Here is a 22,653-nt window from a genome sequence, read left to right on the forward strand (position 1 = left end):
TTCCTTTAGCGGTTTGATTTCAACTGGATAGTATGTTGAGAAATAGAGATTTTTACAAATTCGAAGTAGAAAAATATCTCTCTACAAACACTATCCTGTAAAAATTACTGGTTTTACAGGGTAAAAGTGTCTTTAACAAGCTGTATTTCCCAGTCTCCATGAAAGTTAGATTTTTAACGGCAATTCCCTGTTTGTGTATTTTCTATAATGGGGATTGGCAGGCTTTTTCCATAAAGGAGAAGATAGTGAATATGTTAGCCTTTACAAGCCACATGTGTCTCTGTCACGCTTCAGCTCTGCCATTGGAGCTATAGGTAATATGTAAACAAATGAGTGTGGATATGTTCCAATAAAATTTACTTATAAGAACAGGGGACAGGTTGGATTTGGCTGTAGTTTGTCAACTAGTCTATAAGGTAAAATAAAGTTTCAAAATACAGGTTCCTATTGCTTATTGAGCAGGTCCCATTAAAATTCAGTACTGTATATAACAATTCCTATTGAATGGAGTAAAATGCTACATCAAAATAATGAGACTTTAAGCTCCTTCAGGACAAAGACTGCTTATGAACCTTGGGGGTGGGGCTTGTTTGTTTTTTAATTGCTTGCATGTCATAGAACCAGGCATACAGTAAGTGCCCAGTCAATGTGCATTGAATTCAGATGAAATAAGACTAATTTTGAAATATTTGGCAGTGTAACTATATTCTTTTTACCCTTAAAAAATATCATCTCCAAGACATTACTGTGAATTATCTTGGTGATAAATATATTTCAGCTTAGTCTGAATATAGAATATTTATGAAACAACTTACAGAATCTTAGTTTCTCAGTAGATATGCACAAGCTTCCTTGAAAGGTTCCCTGGAATATTTCAAATACTTAGAGAACATGCATACAGCTTGAACTGCATGACACAGTGAGGAGGAAAATAGCTACTATTATTGTTCCTCCTCCCATTTCTAACAGTAATAATAATAATAACAAAGAATAGTAATGATTCAGACAAGATCTTCAATTATGCAGCACTTTGGAATCATCCCTTCTCTGATATAACAAGTGACGGAATGCTCTAGAGAGTTTTCTTCCTAACTACTCTGCCTGTCCTGCTGACTTGTGTGTTCCCCTCTACATAACAGTTTCAAGGAAGTTGCCAGGTTCTCTAATCAGAGTGTTTTGTCTCCTACAAGTGTCTTCCATTTTTGTCTCAAGCTAGGTGTTTTATTCTTTATCCTCTCAAATATTCAAACGCCATTAGCTATTAATTAAAATCTCTATTCTGAATCTTTCTTCTAACCCTTTATGGATGATAGCACTTTTTTAGAACGTGAGATCAATTGACGTTACTAAAAATTTGTTCCTCTCACAGGACTCCTTAGGATGACCTAAATTGGGACTCCATTCTATAAAAAAAAAACAACATTTTCATTTTAGCTCCCCTAATGAATGACTTGTTTGGTTTTACTTTCCTTCACTGTCTCTCCTCCTAAGGCATCAAGTATCCATGTTTTTAGAATTGACCTGAATGCTGCACTTCCTTTATAAATGTATGTCAAGAGTGTCGTTCCTTGATGCCCCAGTCCTGCACCTCTATTAAGCCATGAATCCCCACTTATAAAAACTGAAAAACGAGCATGAAGTTCAGCTTTACTGTCATGAAACTTTACCACTGACAAAGCAAAGCCTCTAGATGAGACATCCTAGAGCCCACTTAACCTTTCTGTCTAACTGAGGTGAACATTAGCACACCCATTTGTACCTATGTTGGCTGTTAATCTGATTACTAAGGAGGCATCTTGGTTAAAGTGAAACAAAGTGCTACATGAGCCATTTTCTTTGTGCTTTTAGAATATCCATTTTCCTCGAGGTGGAGAAATGCCATCACTTTCTATCTTCAGTGGCATCGGGAAATGGTTCCCTGTCTATCTCCTTAAAGCATGTGTTGGGCTGACAATCCCCTGACATTTTTTTCACATCATAATCTTTATTGGAGCTTTAGTTTAGAATCACAGATCATCTTTCCTGTGTTCCACTGATTAGAAACGTCAGCTCTTTTCATCATTCATCAGCACTCATCAGGGATGCTCAGTGCTACAGGAAAAAAAAAAACAAAAACTCTTATTCTCAACAATAAAGAGAAAACTCTGAATTATGTTACATTTTTATTACTAACACACAATTATAATTTTGATCCAGTACGAAGCTGCAATTTTCATGCATTCTGTTAGAGACAAAACAAATGTTTGGGTTCATCATCATTTAGAATGTGTTCCATTCTCAGATTCAACCTTCCTTTGCTTATAAGCATCAAGAAAGGGCAAGCCTGAGTTCAGCTTAATTGAACATAAAATTTCATGTTTTCAGCATTATGCTCTCTTTTCATAAAATATTTATAAGTAACTTCCAGTAGTTGCAATTAAAACTGGATCATCTTAAATTTAACCCCTCTTTAAATGGAGCGGGATGAGGATGTAGAGGAAGGGATTGAAAGTGAACCTGCACCTTAGAAGTAGTCTAAGATTAATTCAAGAGGCAAGTATTTTTCAGATCAATCTTTTTTTTAATAAATTTTTATTTATTTTATTTATTTTATTTTTGTCTGTGTTGGGTCTTCATTTCTGTGTGAGGGCTTTCTCTAGTTGCGGCAAGCAGGGGCCACTCTTCATCGTGGTGCACGGCCTCTCACTGTCGCGGCCCCTCTTGTTGCGGAGCACAAGCTACAGACACGCAGGCTCAGTAGTTGTGGCTCACGGGCCTAGTTGCTCCGCGGCATGTGGGATGTTCCCAGACTAGGGCTCAAACCCGTGTACCCTGCATTGGCAGGCAGACTCTCAACCACTGTGCCACCAGGAAAGCCCCAGATTAATCTTTTTGAGGAACAAAAAATAGGAGTGGAGAAAAGTTTTATTCAGTAAACAGGTTGCCACTGCCATCATTTTCTTTATCTAGGTATGGCTGGAGGACTACAGAGTGGACTGAGTGCCGTGTGGATCCTCTGCTCAGTCAGCAGGACAAGAGGCGGGGCAACCAGACGGCCCTCTGCGGAGGAGGGGTCCAGACCCGAGAGGTGTACTGCGTGCAGGCCAACGAGGACCTCCTCTCACACTTAAACTCCCACAAGGACAAAGAAGGTAAGCTGTTTTCTTCTCAAGTCCTCAACTGTGGAGACCAAGGGTGGGATCATCCTGCAGGGGTGTATATGTAGCCGTTTGGGGCAGGAAGAGTCATATTTCTGTTCACATTATGGCTGATATTGACTATGGTGAACAGTAGTCTAAATTATGGTTGTAAAAATAATTAATACAGTTCCATCTTTGGTCCGTTCTGATTCACTGACAAACCTCTCTTTAGTAGGAGTAATTAATTATAAAAATAGAATAAAGATGTATCTCGTAAGGATACATATAGAATGCAAGTATGTGTTCCAAAGTCCAAATTTTCTTTTCTTCACATAAGAAGAAGTAAAACGTGCTTGTAAAAAGAACACCTTATTTTGCTGTTTATAATGGGGTTGAAAAAATAAGTTAATTATGGTATTGAGTGAAAATTTCAATTTGAATTTAAAAGGAATAAATACAGAATAAAACTACAGGAAAAAAAACAAAAACAAAACAGCAAAACAAACAAAAAAACTACAGGAAAAAGTCTTTAACCCAAAGGCATGACTTCTTTTTTTTTAATTTTTTAATTTAATTTTATTATTTTATACAGCAGGTTCTTATCAGTCATCAGTTTTATACACATCATTGTATACATGTCAATCCCAATCGCCCAGTTCAGCACACCACTACCACCACCCCGCTGCGGCTTTCCCCGCTTGGTGTCCATACGTTTGTTCTCTACATCTGTGTCTCAACTTCTGCCCTGTCTCAGCTCTAAAATTTTACTCATTATTGGATCAAGTTTATATTCAATTAGTAGCCCGTTAGTCCACACAAATATGAGACTTTTCAAGCAATGCTGTAAGCAGACCCTCTTACATTTCACTACCTGAGGGATTGCAGGACTTCTATCACTAATACATTCAACATATATTGATCAGTTGCCAGGAGAGCTCCAAAACTTTTGTGTGGTGGTGGGGATGAAAATATCAATACAAACTTCATGTCAGGAAAATGCTCATGGTCATCTTGAGGGCACACAAACAGCCCAATGGTTATAATGCAGTATGATATGCATTATAATTGAGTTTTAGAATAACCATAGGGAGATCGTAGAAAGAGGAACCTCCACAAAGGAGGTGGAACTTGAGCTGAGTTATGACACATACACTTCATACATGTTTTATGAAATGGGCATTTCATAAAACAAAAGAAGAGGTGGCTCCTTTGCCTCCCCCAAAAAAGAAGTGGCACTGGTGACCAGTAATTCTTGGGAAATAAGGACTAAAGTTTTGCATTTGCAACTTGAAAATTTTAATTGTTTTGTATCCACTGGCTTTACACAGCACGTTAGCTCATTTAGGAATCTAGCCTAGGGATACATTTTACTACTAACGTATCTTGAGGTTTTAAGGAAATACCATAAAACATGTAATGTTAGTACATTAATATTGTCTTGGCCACTTTAATGGCTACATTTTTAACACTCTTAGGTGGATTTATTATAGCAGTCCTTTCAGAGTAGTATAATTTCACTGCTAGAGGTAGATTAGATTTTAGTTTCTGACCATCAGTTATATCCTGTAGGTTATTGCTTTCAAAAAGATCCTTCAGAATTCTGAATTGCAATAGGACATTTAAAAAAATCATTTTGTCATAGAATTCCCCTTCTACTGCTGTCAAAGCACTGCAGAGCAACAAAAGTAAGTCACAGAAAAAAGGGAAAACACAAAGAATATTATTATTAAGATGTATCTGTTGGACTAAAGCAAATGCCAAAGCAGAGATTAATAGACATGGAAGTAGTCAATTCACCTAAAATTAATATTTAATCATGTAGGTATGTAACATGAATAACTTAGGAATTTGTGTCCTTTCATGTCCAATACCAAGAATATTAATAAACCTCTTATTGCAAAAATAGCTGATTCTTGCTAAAAGTTGCAGCTTTTTTTCCTCAGAACTTAGACTGAGTTCCCCCTAGAAGTACTTAACATTGCCCAATAGGAAACTTGTTTAATATACCAGCATCCCAAGGGTGACATGTAAAGACTGTAAATATGTGTGAATGGAGAATACTTAGACTGTGGGCTGTGAAGATTGTTCACAGTCTGTCTTCTTAAACAAATAAGAAAGAATGAAAGCTTACTTTATAAAAACAGGGAAACCTCTCAAAATAACTTCCTCATTCAATCCTAGTTAGAAGGTACTGATCTCAGGAAATCCTGACTGTGTAACCATGAACAACCCACTCTAAGAGCAATTCATATTGCACTTAATTTGAAGAACAAGGACTACACTTTTGTTTTTGTAGATTCACACTTCGTGTCCTATAAATGTCGTTTTCACACATAACCAAACTATTAAAAATACCTTAGGGCTTCCCTGGTGGCACAGTGGTTGAGAGTCCGCCTGCCAATGCAGGGGACATGGGTTCGTGCCCCGGTCCGGGAGGATCCCACATGCCACGGAGCGGCTGGGCCCGTGAGCCATGGCCACTGAGCCTGCGCGTCCGGAGCCCGTGCTCCGCAGTGGGAGAGGCCACAACAGTGAGAGGCCCGCGTACTGCAAAAAAACAAAAAAACCCTTAATTCAAAATAAAATACTTTAGCTCAAAAATAAAATTTCTTGATGCAAAAAATACTGTAAACAAGTGATATGAAATTCACATAAACTTCCTTTATTATCTTCGTACATCATATTACACAGAAGAATGATAATGACCACCTTAGCACAAAGGCAGGGTCATATTAAATCACTTTATTCACTGGCGTATTTACTACTGTTAATTGACTCACCCCACACGAGGCCCTAAAAATTCTTTTCCTTGGAGCTAATATATTTAATTTGCGGAAAATTGAAATATTTATTATTAAAGTTCTCACAAAGTGTAAAGTATGTTATTCAAAACTTGAAATGAGTTGAATTATCAATACTTACTAAGTTGGTGATGGCATCTGTAGACAATAGGAAAAATATATCTGCTTGATATTGGAGAGTATCCCCATTTTATTCTTGGAATTCTCCCAATTCTAACACAATATTCAGGTGATCAAAATTTCCATAATCACTTCTTTAGAAGAAAGGCTTGACAAGTTCTGTACTGAGGAGACTTAGTAGTAAAATCTTTGACAGTTTCTGTCATCTGGCTCTTCAGAATTCCAGTAGGCTTGAAGAATATCCAACTTACGCTGGCATGAACTCTATCCTTCTCAGGATATGACAGGACAAGGCCTTGCCCATGGGGAGGTTATCAGTGTAAGTCCTAGAAAGCTGATGAAAATGTTGCTGATCATTAGATGCATGAACGCGAATTGACTTTTTTAAGAGTTCAAAGTGAATTGAAAGTAGATTTTAGCTATAGTAATTCAAGAAATTCTTCCATTTGATACAGATTGAACATGTTCTTAAATGAGGGGCACCAAAGGTATTGGTTATAAAGCACCATAAAACTTACTGCAGTTTATATTATAGGAGATTTTAGAACATTCCTTTATAGAAAATGTAGCAAATAATCCACACCGAAATCTGGAGAAGGTCTGTGGGATCTGAGGTTATTAAGAAAGACAGCCTGGATAATGAGCCTGTATGATGACACAGAATGAGATAAACCGGCAGAAAGGTTTGGAGAATCAGTAGAAAGATGGATTGAGGGAAGGATGATTGTACTGTGAATGGGTAGACAGAAGGATGAATAAAGAGCTCATATTTTCCCATCTGCAAAGAAATAAGAATAAAATAGTCACCATCCCTAAATGCAATGCAAATTCTTTGTAATTGTAGTCTTTTATCTACAGTTTCCACAGACTAGCCCACTTCAGTCAACACTATTTTGAAAAAAAAATGCTATTTCCCTGTTATTTCAGAAAGTAAGTATCAGAGAGTGCATCGAAGTCTAGTGCTGCATCTTTCCTATCCATCACTTTTGAAATAACAGGTGCGTGAGACTATTTTGCATAACATTTCAATCAGAAATGTGTATCAGGGTTCTCTATACATTCCCTGATATAATTCTTAAACCCTCTAGGAAAGATAGTAATTTACTTTTACTTTCTATTTGGCTAGAAATAGATAGAAGCTGTCCCATGAAATAGAAATGATTTTGTGTTTCTTGTCTTTCTAGAACATGATTATATAGATATAAATTATAGAAAAACATAAAAAGATTTTTAAATTTACTGACTGTAAAATGTCACTAGGGGACTTCCCTGGTGGTGCAGTGGTTAAGAATCTGCCTGCCAATGCAGGGGACACGGGTTCGAGCCGTGGTCAGGGAAGATCCCACAGGCTGTGGAGCAACTAAGCCCGCGTGCTACAACTACTGAAGCCCATGCACTCCAGAGCCCGTGCTCCACAACAAAGAGAAGCCACTGCAATGAGAAGCCTGCACACTGCAACAAAGAGTAGCCCCCGCTCACCACAACTAGAGAAAGCCCGCACGCAGCAACGAAGACCCAGTGCAGCCAAAAAAATTAATTAATTAACTTTTAAAAATGTCACTAGGATAATACCATAATTATATAAGCATATATAAAGTGTGGTTATGAACACTTTTGTTGTGGTAAATTAATGAAGGTATAACCACTTTTCATAATTTATCACTATATTTTTAAACACACCACTTTGTTCTCTCTTAATCTTCCTATGGTAAATGAAGAAGGAACTAAATCACATAATGGCTACATTTGGGAAACATAGCCTACACTGGTGCAGTGGGTTGTAAAAAGCACTGTGATATAATTATAGAATAACTAAAACATTCCTATGTTTTAAATCCTAAATCCCTGAAGGAATCAAACCTTCCTCGGAAATCGGTCCTCTGGATATTTTGTGGAAGAGAAGGGCTGTTTCCCTAGGAAATTTCTCTGGGATCAGTGGATTACAAAATGGAAGGTGAGATTCCAGGAGGTTTCAGCCATTGGGATAGAAGCTAATAAAAACTTACATTTTGAGAATTAGATTAAGCTGGTCATTGGTCTACGCCAGAGGTAAATTAACAATTTTTAGTAGAGGAAGAGCTTACTAATGACATGTCAGGAAATATTCAACCAAAAAGGCAATCAAAGAAAAATATAATGAGGCAGCTCTGAAGTTGTGTAAACATGATAACAATGCTTACAGTACCTTTGACTTAGTCAGTGTTTAATAAACATTTGTTATTTGACGTGTTTACTCTCCCCTTTGTAAAATAGTACAATTTCCTTTTAAATTTGTCTGAAAATTGTCTCTTCAGCATTTCAGGTACACTTAAACATTCTGTATTTCAGCTAGGGGCTATATCCACAGACACCATTCTTCACCCCTGAATAGTTAACTATTCACACCTCTGACTTGGAATAGAGGACACATGATCTAGTTGTTAGATCAGATGATGAGAGTCAAAATGTATACACTTTGTGTCAGGTTGGCCACTCATTTAAGAGAATAGTTTTATATGTCTATTTTCCTCTTTTCTAATTATATAGATAGCTTAAAAATCTTTTGAATTTTCATCTTAAGACTACTTTCAAGAGAACCCCAGACAGATAATCAGGAAATCTGGTTTTCATTTCTGCTTGGCCTTATATCTTGATGCACATTACTTAACTTTATTTACCTAAAAATGGCTATTTAATTGCACTTATGTTACATTTCCAGCAATGTGGCAGACTAGAATAGCTGAAAATCATCCTTTAAAAAATACCTAGACATTCAGGATACAATATTGTTTTAAATACTTTTAAGAGAAGAACTGAGGTCTTGATTAACTAAACAGTTTCCCAAAGCAAACCATGAAGGCTGAGATGATGCTTTCTGTGGTTGCCCTTGGGTAGGGATGGTACAGAACAAGGGTTTACATTATGGGGACTTGAGGGCATGACATAAACTTGTACTCAGAGAAAGAGAGTACAAGCAGAAATACTGCATTACTTCATCAGCCTCAAAGGGTTATAGCATCAATGATTGAGTGAGCAGAGAAATTCAACTTACTTATAGAGGGAGATAACAAGGAAGCAGATCAGCTTCAGCCTTAAATCAGGGCAAAAACAAACCTCTCCTAAAAATTCCAGCTATGGGCCTGTACTCATATGAGTTTAAGTTTCAAATGTATGGTACTTCCATTAAGTCCAAAGACCACAAAGCTGAAAATTAATATAAGAAATGATGTCAGGCAGTGGTATTAGCAAGGTGCCTGACATAGCGAAAGCAAAAGCTCTAAAGAGGGGAATACCTTAACCTAAGCTGCAGGATTTTCCCAGGTAAACTGCGCCATTCAAATTTGTGAACTACATGAGGAAAAACAATTCATTGTAAACAGGATTTAGAATGCCTAACAAACAGTAAAATTAGACTTGCAAATATTAGAGTAAATATTAGATTTGCAAATATTAGACTTGGAAATATTAGAAAAAGCAGATACAAACTATAAAATACGTATGCTAAAACTTATTTATGATGTAAAGGAAAAATTAAAACATTAAATATAATGAGTCACAATTAAAAAGACCAGATTTTAAAAAAAGAAAAAGGAAAGAAACAAAAGTTCTGGAACTGAAAAATAATTTAACTGGAAATAAACAAATGGGTAGATTATACACATTGAGATAAACAATTATTAGTAAACTAAAGACAAATGCAAGCAAATTATTCAAAGTGCAACACTGAAAATAGAAGTTGAGAATGAAAGCAAGGATAACAGTCATGAAGAAAACAAGAAGGTTCAGAGTGAGACAATCAAGAGAAAAGATGAGAGAATTGTCTGGAATTGATGAAAGACAAGATATACAGGATCAAGAAAATTTGCAAGCAGGATAATAATATATGTACACTTTATATACAATGTAGTGAATTCTCAACTCATCAACTCCAAAGACATATTAAAAGGAACAGAGAGAAGGAGAAAATTAATTACAAAAGAATTAACAAATTAGCAGTGAAATTCTGAACAGCTACAGAAGATCAATATAATAAAAATAATATATTGAAAGTACTGAAAGGAAAATAACTGTCAACTTAAAATTATTTATCCAACTACCTATCATTGAAAACTATGGGCAAAATTAAGACAAAAGTGAAAGGATTAATAAACCCTTACTGAAAGTACCGCTAAATGATGTTTAGAAAGAAGGAAATTGAACCCAGAAAGAGAAGAATTCAAGATGTGCAAAGAATTTGGTAAGCATGTGGGTAATCTAAATAAGTATAAATATGTGTGAAGCAACAACAATAATTTTCATGATTAAAACACTGTAAATTAGTTAATGACCAACAATAATATGTGACAGGAGGAAATAATAAGGAGTGTATTGTTTGGGAAAGCGTAGAGATATTGAGCACCCTTATATATTACTAAGTTATTATGCCTGTTAAAAAATTAAGAATAATTATTAACATAAAAATACATTATATATATATACACACTTTTCTAAAAGGGATTAAATAAAAATGAGTCAATTCAATAAAAGTACTGAACAAGAGAAAAAAAATCATTGTTTTCTTAGAGACAATCTAATTAATACCAAATAAAAAAGATTAAAAATCTAGAAATATGACTTTTCAAATGTCAGAGTTAAAGGTTATTACAGAAAGTCATTTTGTTTTTGTTATTATTATAAGACCAACCAACTGTTTTATAAGCTTTCTGCCATGATCAAACTAAGAGTGTGGATTACTCAGTCCAAACATTTACCACTGCTGGAAAATACCTGAACAGATCACACGTTGTATTTCCCAGGCAGTAATGCCATCTTTATATACAAAGAGCAGCTGAAAATTTTACTTTAACATGAGAAGTAATGAGATTGATTTGAGTTATATATGTGTGCACTGTCAAAACTATCCAGAAGATTTAATGGTTGGATTGATTAAACAGCATTTGATAGAAAACTTTATTGGATAATCAAAAATGCCCAGAATTTTCTCCAGTATTTTTAGAGTGAAGGATAATCTTCACAAACATAAAACGCAATAAAAATTATGTTGCTAACTTGATATTGTTCAGTGAAGCATGAGAATGACTAAACTTTTAAAACTGAAGGAAACATCTGAGAATTCCTGAGTATTTCAAACCTATCTCCCTTTGTATCATTCTCATTTTTCTCCCAGTTTGCTAATGGGAAGGGTGAATGACACTGGCTTGATTACTTAGACAAAGGTAATAATGACAAAGGAATTATTACCCAGAGAAGATAATAAAATTCATTATGTATGTTGGTGCCTTTGACAAAGTCATAGATGGTGTGCTGTTAAATATGTGAGTGATATTAAGCTAGGAAGGATAAAACATACTAGATAATAATTTTATGATGCAATAGGCTAGACACATTGAAATTTCTCCAGCAATATGAAGTCTAACGAAATACTTACAACAAATACCTACACTTAAGAGCCAAATGCCCACTCAAAAAGGAAATGATACCATAATGATGATGATATGATGATGATATGACAGTGAGAGTATTGATTATGTTTATTAAGGCACTATGTTAATTATTTGGTTGCTGTGAAGATTAAATGTTTAATGGGAAGGAACAGATGGCATCGATTGCTTAATATTATTTATTAAAGTAGAGTTGATTTACAATGTTGTTTTAGTTTCAGCTGTACAGCAAAGTGACTCAGTTATAGATATATAACTGAATGATATATATATGATATATATGATTATATATACTTTTTCAGATTCCTTTCCATTATTACTTATTATAAGATGTTGAATATAGTTCCCTGTGCTATACAGTAAGACCTTGTTGTTTACCTAATTTTTTAAATTTTTATTGGGAGTATAGTTGATTTACAATGCTGTGTTAGTTTCAGGTGTACACTAAAGTGAATCAGTTATACATATATCCACTCTTTTTTAGATTCTTTTCCCATATAGGTCATTACAGAGTACTGAGTAGAGTACCCTGTGCTATACAGTGGGTCCTTATTAGTTATCTATTTTATATATAGTAATGTGTATATGTCAATCCCAATCTCGCAGTTTATCTCTCCCCTCCCCTTCCCCCTAGTAACCGTAAGTTTGTTTTCTACATCTGTGACTCTATTTCTGTTTTGTAAATAAGTTCATTTGTATCATTTTGTTTTTTAGATTCCACATATAAGTGGTATCATATGATATTTGTCTTTCTTTGTCTGACTTCACTCAGTATGACAATCTCTAGGTCCATCCATGTTGCTGCAAATGGCATTATTTTGTTCTTTTTTATGGCTGAGTAATATTCCATTTTGTGTGTGTGTGTGTGTGTGTGTGTGTGTGTGTGTGTGTGTGTGTATCACATCTTCTTTATTCGCTCGTCTGTTGATGGACATTTAGGTTGCTTCCATGTCTTGGTTATTGTAAATAGTGCTGCAGTGAACATTGGGGTGCATGCATCTTTTAAAATTAGAGTTTTGTCAGGATATATGTCCAGGAGTGGGACTGTGGGATCGTACGGTAACTATTTTAGTTTTTTAAGGAACCTCCATGCTGTTCTCCATAGTGGCTGCACTAATTTACATGCCTACCAACAGTGTAGAAGGGTTCCCTTTTTTCTAAACCCTCTCCAGCATCTGTTATTTGTAGGCTTTTTGATGATGGCCTTTCTAACCAGTGTGAGGTGGTATCTCACTGTAGTTTTGATTTGCATTTCCCTAATAATTAGCGATGTTGAGCATCTTTTTATGTGTCAGTGGGTTAATGTTAAACTCATTCTGTGTCTGTTCTCCCATGTTACTTTTCTGAACATCAATCACAAGCTATCAATGAAGTGTTACAATTTGGATATCTCACTTGATATTCCTTCATTCACTCAGTACATACTTACTGAGCAACTGTTAGGTTGCACTACTGATTACGATGTTGAATATAGAATGTTTTAAAAAGCAAACTTGATCCCTGTCAGGGAACTTATAACCTATCTTATATAACCAAACCTCAAATAACCTCGTATTAAGGCTTTGTTTACTGGAAGTTCAGGGTTGCCCCTTCACAAGGCTAACATGGAGAGACTTCTACAGACATGCCAATTTGGGGCTCTTCAGTTAAAATCTGAAAATATACTACAACCATGGTCCATCCTTAACAAAGAACCTTTATCCTTATTCACTGGGTATATTATTTTTCTGGAAATCACATATTTTCAAAATGTAGTTTAAAAATCACCTGTATGCTTTAAGAAAATGCAAAAATCCCTGGATGTTATCCACTGGGATTGTGTAGGTCTGAAATGGGTGCAGGAATCTCTGTTTGTTTTATAAGCACCGTGGTGATTATAATTAGGAGACAATTTTACCGTAAAGCTCATGATGGTCCTTTTAAAAGACCCTTTCCAAAGCTTTGGGAGAGACTGGGATAGGGAAAGGGAAATCCTTTTTTCTTTCTTTTTGAGGCCCAAGGCTTATGTAATTTATGCATTGAAAAAAAAAAAAAAAAACAACTAAATTCCAAATACAAAATCAGTAAGATCTCTGTCAGGGTTTCAGAAGGGTCCTGTGCATGTGAAGCGCCCTGACCTTAAGCCTCATGGGTTTCTTAATGAATCTGTCCCAAATTCTAACACAGATTTTTGGCCTCTATTTGAGCCAAAGAGAATCAGTACATTAAGATGAGAAACAGAAACACAGGCATTCGTGTCCTGAAGACAGGTTTCCCAAAGTTCTAGAGATAAAACTGGGAAGAATGGAGTGACTGGGAAAAGTCACTCTTCGTGTTCAGAAGTGAAGTAGAACTTTCAGTTCTAATATTGGTCTTAGTTATGTTCACTGAGCCCTAGTTATAGGTCCCTGAGCTGCAAATCTTTAGAAAACCACTATACCTTGCTAGTAGTTAAGTTAGGAAATTGGTGAGGAAGAACACTTTACACTGAGATACTGTTTCATCTCACTTTATATCTGTAACCCAAGATGGAAAGAAGCCATAGCTGTTAGTAAAGGACCTTCCATTAATGAAAGAAAAACATTAGATAAAATGTCACATAACCTGACACTATCGAGTGACTGTACTATGTGTGCTTTTTGTAACCCTTAAGCACATATTTCATCGAGTCAGTTGTCGATGAATGATAGCACCAGAAGGAATTTTGAAATGAACACTCAGGGACGTGCGCTGGCAAATGAACAGCATTTCTTCAGAGGCACACTCCTGCAATCTAAGAATGTAAAAGAAGTGGTTTGTGGCGGGCTGTTCCCTGCCTTGCTGATGATTGCTCAGTAGGGAGTAGCTACTCTCACCAGTGTTAACAGAGGAGTACAAACTACATTGTGGAACTCATTAATATTTATTCCTTCTAAAAGCAATGGGCAATAAAAAGGGAAATAAACTGGGTAGAATAGCAATGGGAAAAGGAAGCCATGACAACAGATTCATCTTGAAAAGGTTTCACCACTTATTGCACACAAAAATACACTTGAAATACAAGGATCCATATTATTAGTCTGGAATCCACTAAAAATACCTCTATGGGTCAGCTAATTTATAAAAAAAATTGTATATTGAACGCAGCCTAAGAATTTAAAGTAGTCATCCATATTATTGTAGTTACGTGATTTTGATGTATCAGTTCACACTTTCACATTTTCAATATTCAGCAAAGCTACATGTTCTCAGCATCAGATTCTGTGCTGTGTCTGTCTATAGACAAGAACTTTCTCTAAGCCAAGGGTCACCTGCCTGTTGCAACAGAGACCAGTGACATTTCTTTTCCTTTTCTTGTGCTGCTTCTCTATTATCTGACTTGAAATGCCTTCAACCGTTGTCACAACTATCCACATATCTCCTGTTTCAAATTGTCTTTTTCACACTGTTATCTTTTTTCATCCACAGCCTATGCCCTTCTTATACTATATTACACAAGTTACCATTTGATTACATAGAACTCTGTGCTTTTACAGTTGCCTCATGAGTATTATGCCAACTCCCCAAGATTTTAAGCTTCTGAGGAGGGAATGGCACTTTTTCCCGCCTAAATTTTAATTGATCCATTATTCTTACCAGAGCTCTGGGTAGTTTGTGAATTGTATCATTTAGAAATATCTTTAAGAGAGATTAAAAAGCCCTTCAATGAGAGGATGTTTACTTCCTAGACATCTAATTTACAGTGTTTCATTTTGAATTCATCTGTATGCCTCACTAACTTCATTCTTTTCCACCTTTGTTTTCCTTTCCTCTGCAAAGGCTTAATGAGATAGCATATGTAAAACACATCCTAGCATAAGGCCTTGCACTTATTATATGCCAAATGAGTATTAACTGCTTTTGTTTATGTGTTTACTTTTCTGCTTAAATTGAGAAAAAGGGAGGAATTTTTTTTAAATGATAATTTTACTCCAAGCATTTTGCATGTAATAAAGGCATAATTGTATACTGGCCTTGCTAGTTGAGAAACATGACGGAGGATGTATAATTCATGGAGTCTGTTTTCAGTATGTCTCAAAATCCTTTAGTGTATTTCCATTATACATGAAATTGTTCCTTTCTTGGAAAAAGTAGACTTCCTTTGTATTATTTCAGAGCAAAAAGAAATAGAGCTAATTTTACTTCTGTATTTATGGGAGACAGAATAATTACAGCTTCCCTTACTTTGTGACGCTGAATCCTTGAGAAGTTTAGGCAGCGCTCTGTTGCCAAAGGACTCTGAAGGAAATGCTTGCAGTAACCGTGGGATTCTTTGGTTGCTCTAAAAGCACACTTTGATCATTGCTCAGCCTGTGCCACACTGGTCCATCTGCCCCTAACGTTACACAGGATTCCCGGGCTTCTAAAACCACATTGGTTAGGCAACACTATGCCTGGGAGACCTTAACGTTTTTGGTCAAAATAATATTAATAAACAGATGCAAAAAAATTACAAAAGGGTCTTATTGTTTTACATGTCCTCAGCTAGGTCTGGCTAGAAAGCCTGGGATCAGTTAAGTTCCTCTTCCATTAGGAATTTCCAGAAGTACTTTGAAAATAAAAAAATCATGTTTTTCACTAAGAAAGCTGTTGATCCATTTCTCACTGTCTTTCAAAAATTCATAGCAAAGGGAGTAAGCAAAGAAACTAACATGTTGTGATAGTTTTCCTATTAATGCATGACTAAATTTTCACAGACACACCAAGACAGTAAGTGACAGAGGACAGACTTGAGCCATTTTTTGACTCCAAGTCTAAACTCTATCTAGTCTTATTCCTCTGCCCTGTGAATTTGCTTCAGAATAAAAAACTGGGTACAGTATCCACCCACAACTTTATCAGAGTCACTGAAAGTAGTTCTAGTATATTAAATTATCCGATGATATTTCTGTTGCAAAAATAAACAAAAATGCCATGGAGATAGGCCTCTTATAACAGAAAATTGAAAGAAAATTAAGGATAATTTAATTCCCTTTTACGATTCAACACAATTAAGAGATTCATTCCCTGAGATGGTTCTATAAGGTTAATATGAAGTCTTGCCCATGGGCATGTGAACCAGTATTGTGTTGAATCATATGAAATTGTTAGTTTTGTAGGTCAAGAGCTGTTGATTAGTGGCAATTTCCTATACATCACCTGAAAAGGTACCTTTACTGTATTGTGTTAAGTCACCTAGTGGAACAGAACTACTCTGTTCCAGACTTTCCACTGTCAGAATCAAGCCTGCAGCTATTGGCTATGAATTGTAGTCATTCTTTCCACGTGGACAGTATGCATTTGTGCTGTGTGCAGTGTGCTTTAGAGAGGGTAATGATTGTCTTCTGTAAAAATATGTGGATTTCCCTGTAGTAGATATTATTTATGGGAAGATAACTTATATTCATGGCTTGAGAGTGACTTGAATTTATCAAGCGGCTTTTATTCGATGCAGTTAGAAATCTTCCGTATTATGTGATTTTTAATACTTACCTGTGCCCCACTTTGTTTTATGTAAATATATAAAATAAAAGGAGATACAGTCATTTTAAGGATAAGTGGGTGAGGAACGTGGGGCAAAGGAAAAATGCTAGTAGTAAGAGGATATCCAACCAATGATGAATATAATAAAGATAATGTACGAAATGTGTGCCGTAAGATCCTGTGAGTATCTTGAAGTGGGACCAATAGTTTTAACTCTAAGCTTGATAGCCAGTGCAAAGAGGAATAGTGAATTATGAAATTCACAGCATCCCTTAGACAGTAGAAACCAGTTGTAAAGGAAAAGCACAATTTCTGGTTTTAGAGTCAGAAAGAAAATTCATCAGTAGGGCTTCCTAAAGAGGAGAGTGTGACTGTATTGCATTACAACTTCATTAACATCTGTAGTGTCAACACCACAGTGAATTTCATAAGGAAGCTTTTTCTTTAAGCAGTTTTCCTCAATGTAGGCCACCAGCATAAATATGAAAGTGTAACTCAGGAAAGGCAAATCAGTAGGGATTAATGTGATACGGTACAGATTTATAGGTCTCTGCTAAGCAGGATAACCCAGGGATAGAGTTCAGAATATCTAAATGAATAGATGTACAGCTATTCCCTCAGGCAACCCTCCTCAGAGTTTTGATAGATATTGAGAGGCAGAGAGTTCCCTTACATCCCCTGACACAGGGATCTGGAGTACTTTTATTCTGCTTTCTGTTTAGTTGCACTTAAATGCAGAGACACATTTTCCAGCCATCATCTAGGTGAGAATAGGATTAGCATCCTTAAAAGAAAATCAGAAGGCTTGACAAAGACATAAACTTGAATAAAATATGATCCACTTCGAACAGTGAGATGAGTTCAGAACTAACTAGATGTAGGACAGAGAAAAAGTTTAGACACAGATAAAGGAATATCAAAGGTCCTTAAGTCTATTCCAGCACATAACCCATAGCAAAAATCTGTTACAGGTGCAAGGGAGACCGGGCTTCGACATTAATGCCATCTCTTAGAAGAAGCAGTTTAACTTTCTGGTATCTTCTTCAAGATAAAATAATTTGCAAGTGTAAATCTATGGACCTAAATGAGTTAACTTGAAGTGATAATGATAATGATGAGGAGGATTGAGAAGATGATAGACGCTTATTACATGTGAGACATTGTTCTGTTTTACATTTAGTGGTTAATTAGACCTTCACCACAAGCCTAAGAGGTACTGTTATTATATAATATCGAGGTATAGAGAAATTAAATAATTTTACCAAGGTGTATGGCTAGTAAATATCATAACCCGGGTTGTAAATCAAAAAGTCTGCTTCCTGGGCTTCCCTGATGGCGCAGTGGTTGAGAGTCTGCCTGCCGATGCAGGGGACACGGGTTCGTGCCCTGGTCCGGGAGGGTCCCACATGCCGCGGAGCGGCTGGGCCCGTGAGCCATGGCCGCTGAGCCTGCGCGTCCAGAGCCTGTGCTCCGCAACGGGAGAGGCCACAGCAGTGAGAGGCCCGTGTACCGCAAAAAAAAAAAAGTCTGCTTCCTGAACCTGTGCTCTTAACCACTATGCCATGGAGTTAGGGTTATTGTCAGACAGTTTGATGTTGAGAAAAAGTTACCTTCCCTCTAAGTGATACTTCTTTTAAAATATGTGCCTTTCTTTTAAATAAGTAATTATGTCTGAGAGTGAATGGCTTACTAAGGTTATTCCTATTTAATTACAGTAAAATTATACATATAATGTCCCTGTTTCCGGAATCCTCTCAATAAGAATAACTATAAAATTGGACAAAAATTACAAAGCAGCTGCTTTTAGGCATTAAACGGCGAGGTGCAGAAAACTGTAACCACAATTTTGAGGTGATCAATCACCTCAGTCTTCTACTGGAGGGTCTCCTCTCCTGACACAGAGTAGGGAAAATGAAGACAAGCAGAGCATCAGGTCTTGCTGAACTAAAGAGTTAGGAATCTGAATTCCAGGATGCTGAAATGACTGGAAATTTCAGGGCAGGGTACAGAGGAAGGGCATTTGCACTGAGGGGAGTGGGGTGGAGTCCAGGCGTCTATGTGGGGAGATCCCATGGGGCTTTGTCCCAGGGCTGGGCTGTACATGTGCAGATTGAGACTCTGTGAAGTCTAGCAGAGATCCTGTGCTGCAAGGCTGCGGGCTGAGGGGTGATGGAATAGGTAGTGCAGTGCTGGGAGATGTCCAGGTTCTAACCCTGCAAGGATGAGAATCCTCACTGAACACCTCAGCCCTCATGGCTTAGGAGTAAGGACCACAGTGTCACAGCCATGTTCAAACCTGAACCAGACAAGCCTTAATCCAAATGAAACCAAGCTTGAAAAGATCAGAAGGATCTGCTAGCAATTTAACTGTTTGACAGAACAAAATTCATAAAGGAAGATGACATAATCCAGACTCTCTACAGCGTATCATTCACAAAGTCCAGAAAGTAAGATAAAAAGTTACTCCAGGGAGTTCCCTGGCAGTCCAGTGGTTAGGACGCAGTGCTCTCATTTAGTTCAGTCCCCGGGTTCAGTCCCTGGGTAAGATCCAGCAAGCAGCCACATGGTGCGGCCAGAAGAAAAAAAAAAAGCTATTCCACAAAATTAAATAGAGAGATCTGTTATCAAGTAAAAGCAGTCAGTAGAAATATACTTTGAGAGGACTCAGATATTACAGTTAGCAGACAAGGACTTTAAGGCACTATTATTATAGATATTTTCAAAGGTTTAAAGGAAAAGATTGTCTTGGAGAGTGAACAGATGGGAGTATAAAGAGAAAAATAGACATAAGAATATGGAAATTCAGAAGCGTAACAGATCTGCAGTAAAAAAAATCATTGTGTTTAATTCTTGGTGCTAGCAAAAGAAAGGTTAAGTGATCTTGAAGACAGATCAATAGAAATTATTGGATCTGAGTAGAAGAAAGGGTTATTGATCTTGAAGACAGATCAGTAGAAATGATCAGATCTGAAGAACAGTGAGAAAGAAGATGGGGGGAAAAAAGTGAAGAGAGACTCCGTGATTGGTGAAATAATATCAAACTATCCATGTATTAATGATATTATAGGGAAGAGAGAGAGTGATAGGAGAAAAAAGATACTTGAAGAAATAAAGGCCAAAATATTCTCAAATTCGTTGAAAAAGGAACCATCAACTTTCATATGTAATAAGCTCAGCAAAACTCAAGCAGAATAAATACAAAAACGACAACAAAAATACAATAAACTCAAATTTCTGAACACTGAAGATGAAGAGAAAATTCTCAAAGCACCCAGAGGTAAAAACACATGATATATACATGTGAATAAAGATAACAAATGAGGGTTGAAATCTCATCAGAGATAATAAAGCAGTGTCTCTGCTGAAAAAAAATTGTCAGCTTAGACCTTGGCAATTGAGTAAGTGCCTCTAGGCCCCAGTTCTCTACCTTCCCGCAGAATAACACCCCTAATTTCTTTTTGGGTGACAGATAAAGGATCTGAGGCACCTCCACCATTTCTTCAGTTCCAGAGAGGTTTATCTGGTGGAACCAAAACCCATAGTCTTGAGCAAAGATCAGCTTTCCTTCTCATATCTGTGGTTTCTCAGATTTATTTGGTGCCAGCTGGTCTAATATGAGTCTTCACAAATGAACGTGGCCTTCCAACTTAAATCCTGCAGTGCTGATTGGCAGACTTTCCTCTAACGTGAGGATGGAGCTGAGAAACGCCACAGCCAAGAGGGTTCTTTGATGAATTCATCAAGACTGGAGACAGAAGTCATCTTGACAGAACACAAGAACCAAGTGAAATACATATAAGTCAAGATCCCTAGTTTTGGATCCACTTCTAAATATCCTCCCAAGAGTTCTTTTCAGGTTGTTTGCCACCTGGTCCTTCATCAAGTTGAAGCCAGAAGGTTAAAGCCTCTCCCCACCCCAGTGCCTACAGTCCCTCCTTGCTTGGGCTGTAATGCTGACATTTTCTTTTTTTCCCCACATTCAGTGATTCTTTGTGTCAGGTTGAATGGATTTTAAAACATGTAGCTCTTCCTGTAAACTTTGAATGATGTGTAATATTAAAAACCAAGACCGTTCCATTTTTTAAGGGATACTTGGAAACACTCAGAGACGCTTTGGGGTTAATCAGAAGGTCAGCAGAGTAAAAGGAGAATTCCCCACTCCATATACATTGCTGCGGAGTCTCTCATTTTTGCTTCCAGAGGAAAAAAATCTGAACTATATGAGAACAGAGAATTTAAAAATAATAATAATAGGAGAGATTAGGAGTAGAGTTTTTAAATTGCACAAAAAGATTTAGAGGAAAAGTAATGAGGTAATAATATACTCAAAATACCATTAAAATAAAAATGAAAAAAATAAGATTTTCATTAATATAGGCTAGAATTCAAGAAAAACAAATGTGAAAGAAATAAAGTTTAGATTAAAAAGTTTAAGATCTGTGAGATAAAATGTAAGAGAGGTTCATTAATAATTAATAAAACTTCAGCTCAAAATTTATTGATGATTTGAATGTGAGACCTGACACCATTAAATGCCTAGAAGAAAACATAGGGGGTAAGCTCCTTGACATTGGCCTTGGCAATGAGTTTTAGATTTGACACTAAAAGCAAAGGCAACAAAAGCAAAAATAAACAATGATGTAGTGGAGCTACATCAAACTAAAAAGCTTCTGCCCAGCAAAGGAAAGCACCAACAAAATGAAAACGCAACCTATGGAATGGGAGAAAATATTTGCAAAGCGCCTATATGATAAGTGTTTAATATCCAAAATATACAAGCCAATCTGCTTTAGGGATCTCCCCCTTTCTCCCACAATTTTATCCGTTTTCCCTAAGATGCAGTTTGATCAGCCCACAAAAGTGGGTCAAGGAGATCACTAGTATCAAAGCTCCAGAAGCATTTCCTAGTGAGGCTTGAGATCTACAATGGCAGATGTTTTCAAGTCTCCAGTATCATTTTCCAAGCAGTTTTATTTAAAAGAATTTAGTGTGAACTTGGGGAAAGTATTCAAACTCAGTTTACATGTTACCATAAATTAAAAGGTGGATTTAAGGTTAGAAAAATGTCCAGGAAGAAATACACCACCAGTAGAAAAAACTATACCACTGAAAAAATAATTCTTAATATTCTTATGGCCAAAGACAATAGCAAGCAATTCTTTAAAGAGTGCGCGCATCTCTATTCTGGAATATGAATGACATTTTCTAAGCATTTAGTGCCACAGCGTTATGACATCCTGTGGTTAACTTCAACTCTAGTCCTGCATAGCTGTGTTTCTCAAAGGGTAGCCTGAGCATTACTTGCATCAGAATCAGCTGAAGTGCTTGTTAAAAATCCATATTCTGAGGTTATTCTTAGGTTTCAATCCAAATGAAGTGCATCCAAACTTCTGGTCATGGTACCCAGGAGTCTGCTTCTTTAAAACAACCCCTCTCCTCACTCCCACCTTCCAGTAATTGTTGCACGCACTGAAACTTGAAAAGTCACTGTTGTTAGGTCAAGCATGCATCTTGAAAATCATGATTCTACTCCCCAGACCCAGAAATCAGTAACTTTGCATGTTCCAAAAAGCTCTGATGCTACATGATGACATTTTCCAACAAGCGCTGTTGTGACTCTGCCACCTCTGACATTTGGTTTTTTTAGAAACACACACTAGAGTTTAATGCCAGAAACTTCAGTGCTTTTTTTTTTTTTTTCAAGAAGTCTTAACATGGATTTCATGGATTTCA

General features: G+C 36.6%; 1 protein-coding gene across 1 annotated transcript in view; it reads left to right on the plus strand.

Moving 5' to 3' along the window:
* THSD7A (thrombospondin type 1 domain containing 7A) overlaps positions 1–22,653 on the plus strand; it is a 449,328-nt gene that overhangs the window by 236,206 nt on the left and 190,469 nt on the right. The window contains exon 4 of the mRNA XM_065883756.1: positions 2,950–3,131. Coding sequence (XP_065739828.1) covers positions 2,950–3,131 — 182 coding nt within the window. The remainder of the gene's footprint in view (positions 1–2,949; positions 3,132–22,653) is intronic.

Source organism: Phocoena phocoena, chromosome 9, assembly GCF_963924675.1.
Source record: "Phocoena phocoena chromosome 9, mPhoPho1.1, whole genome shotgun sequence".
Classification (NCBI taxonomy): domain Eukaryota; kingdom Metazoa; phylum Chordata; class Mammalia; order Artiodactyla; family Phocoenidae; genus Phocoena; species Phocoena phocoena.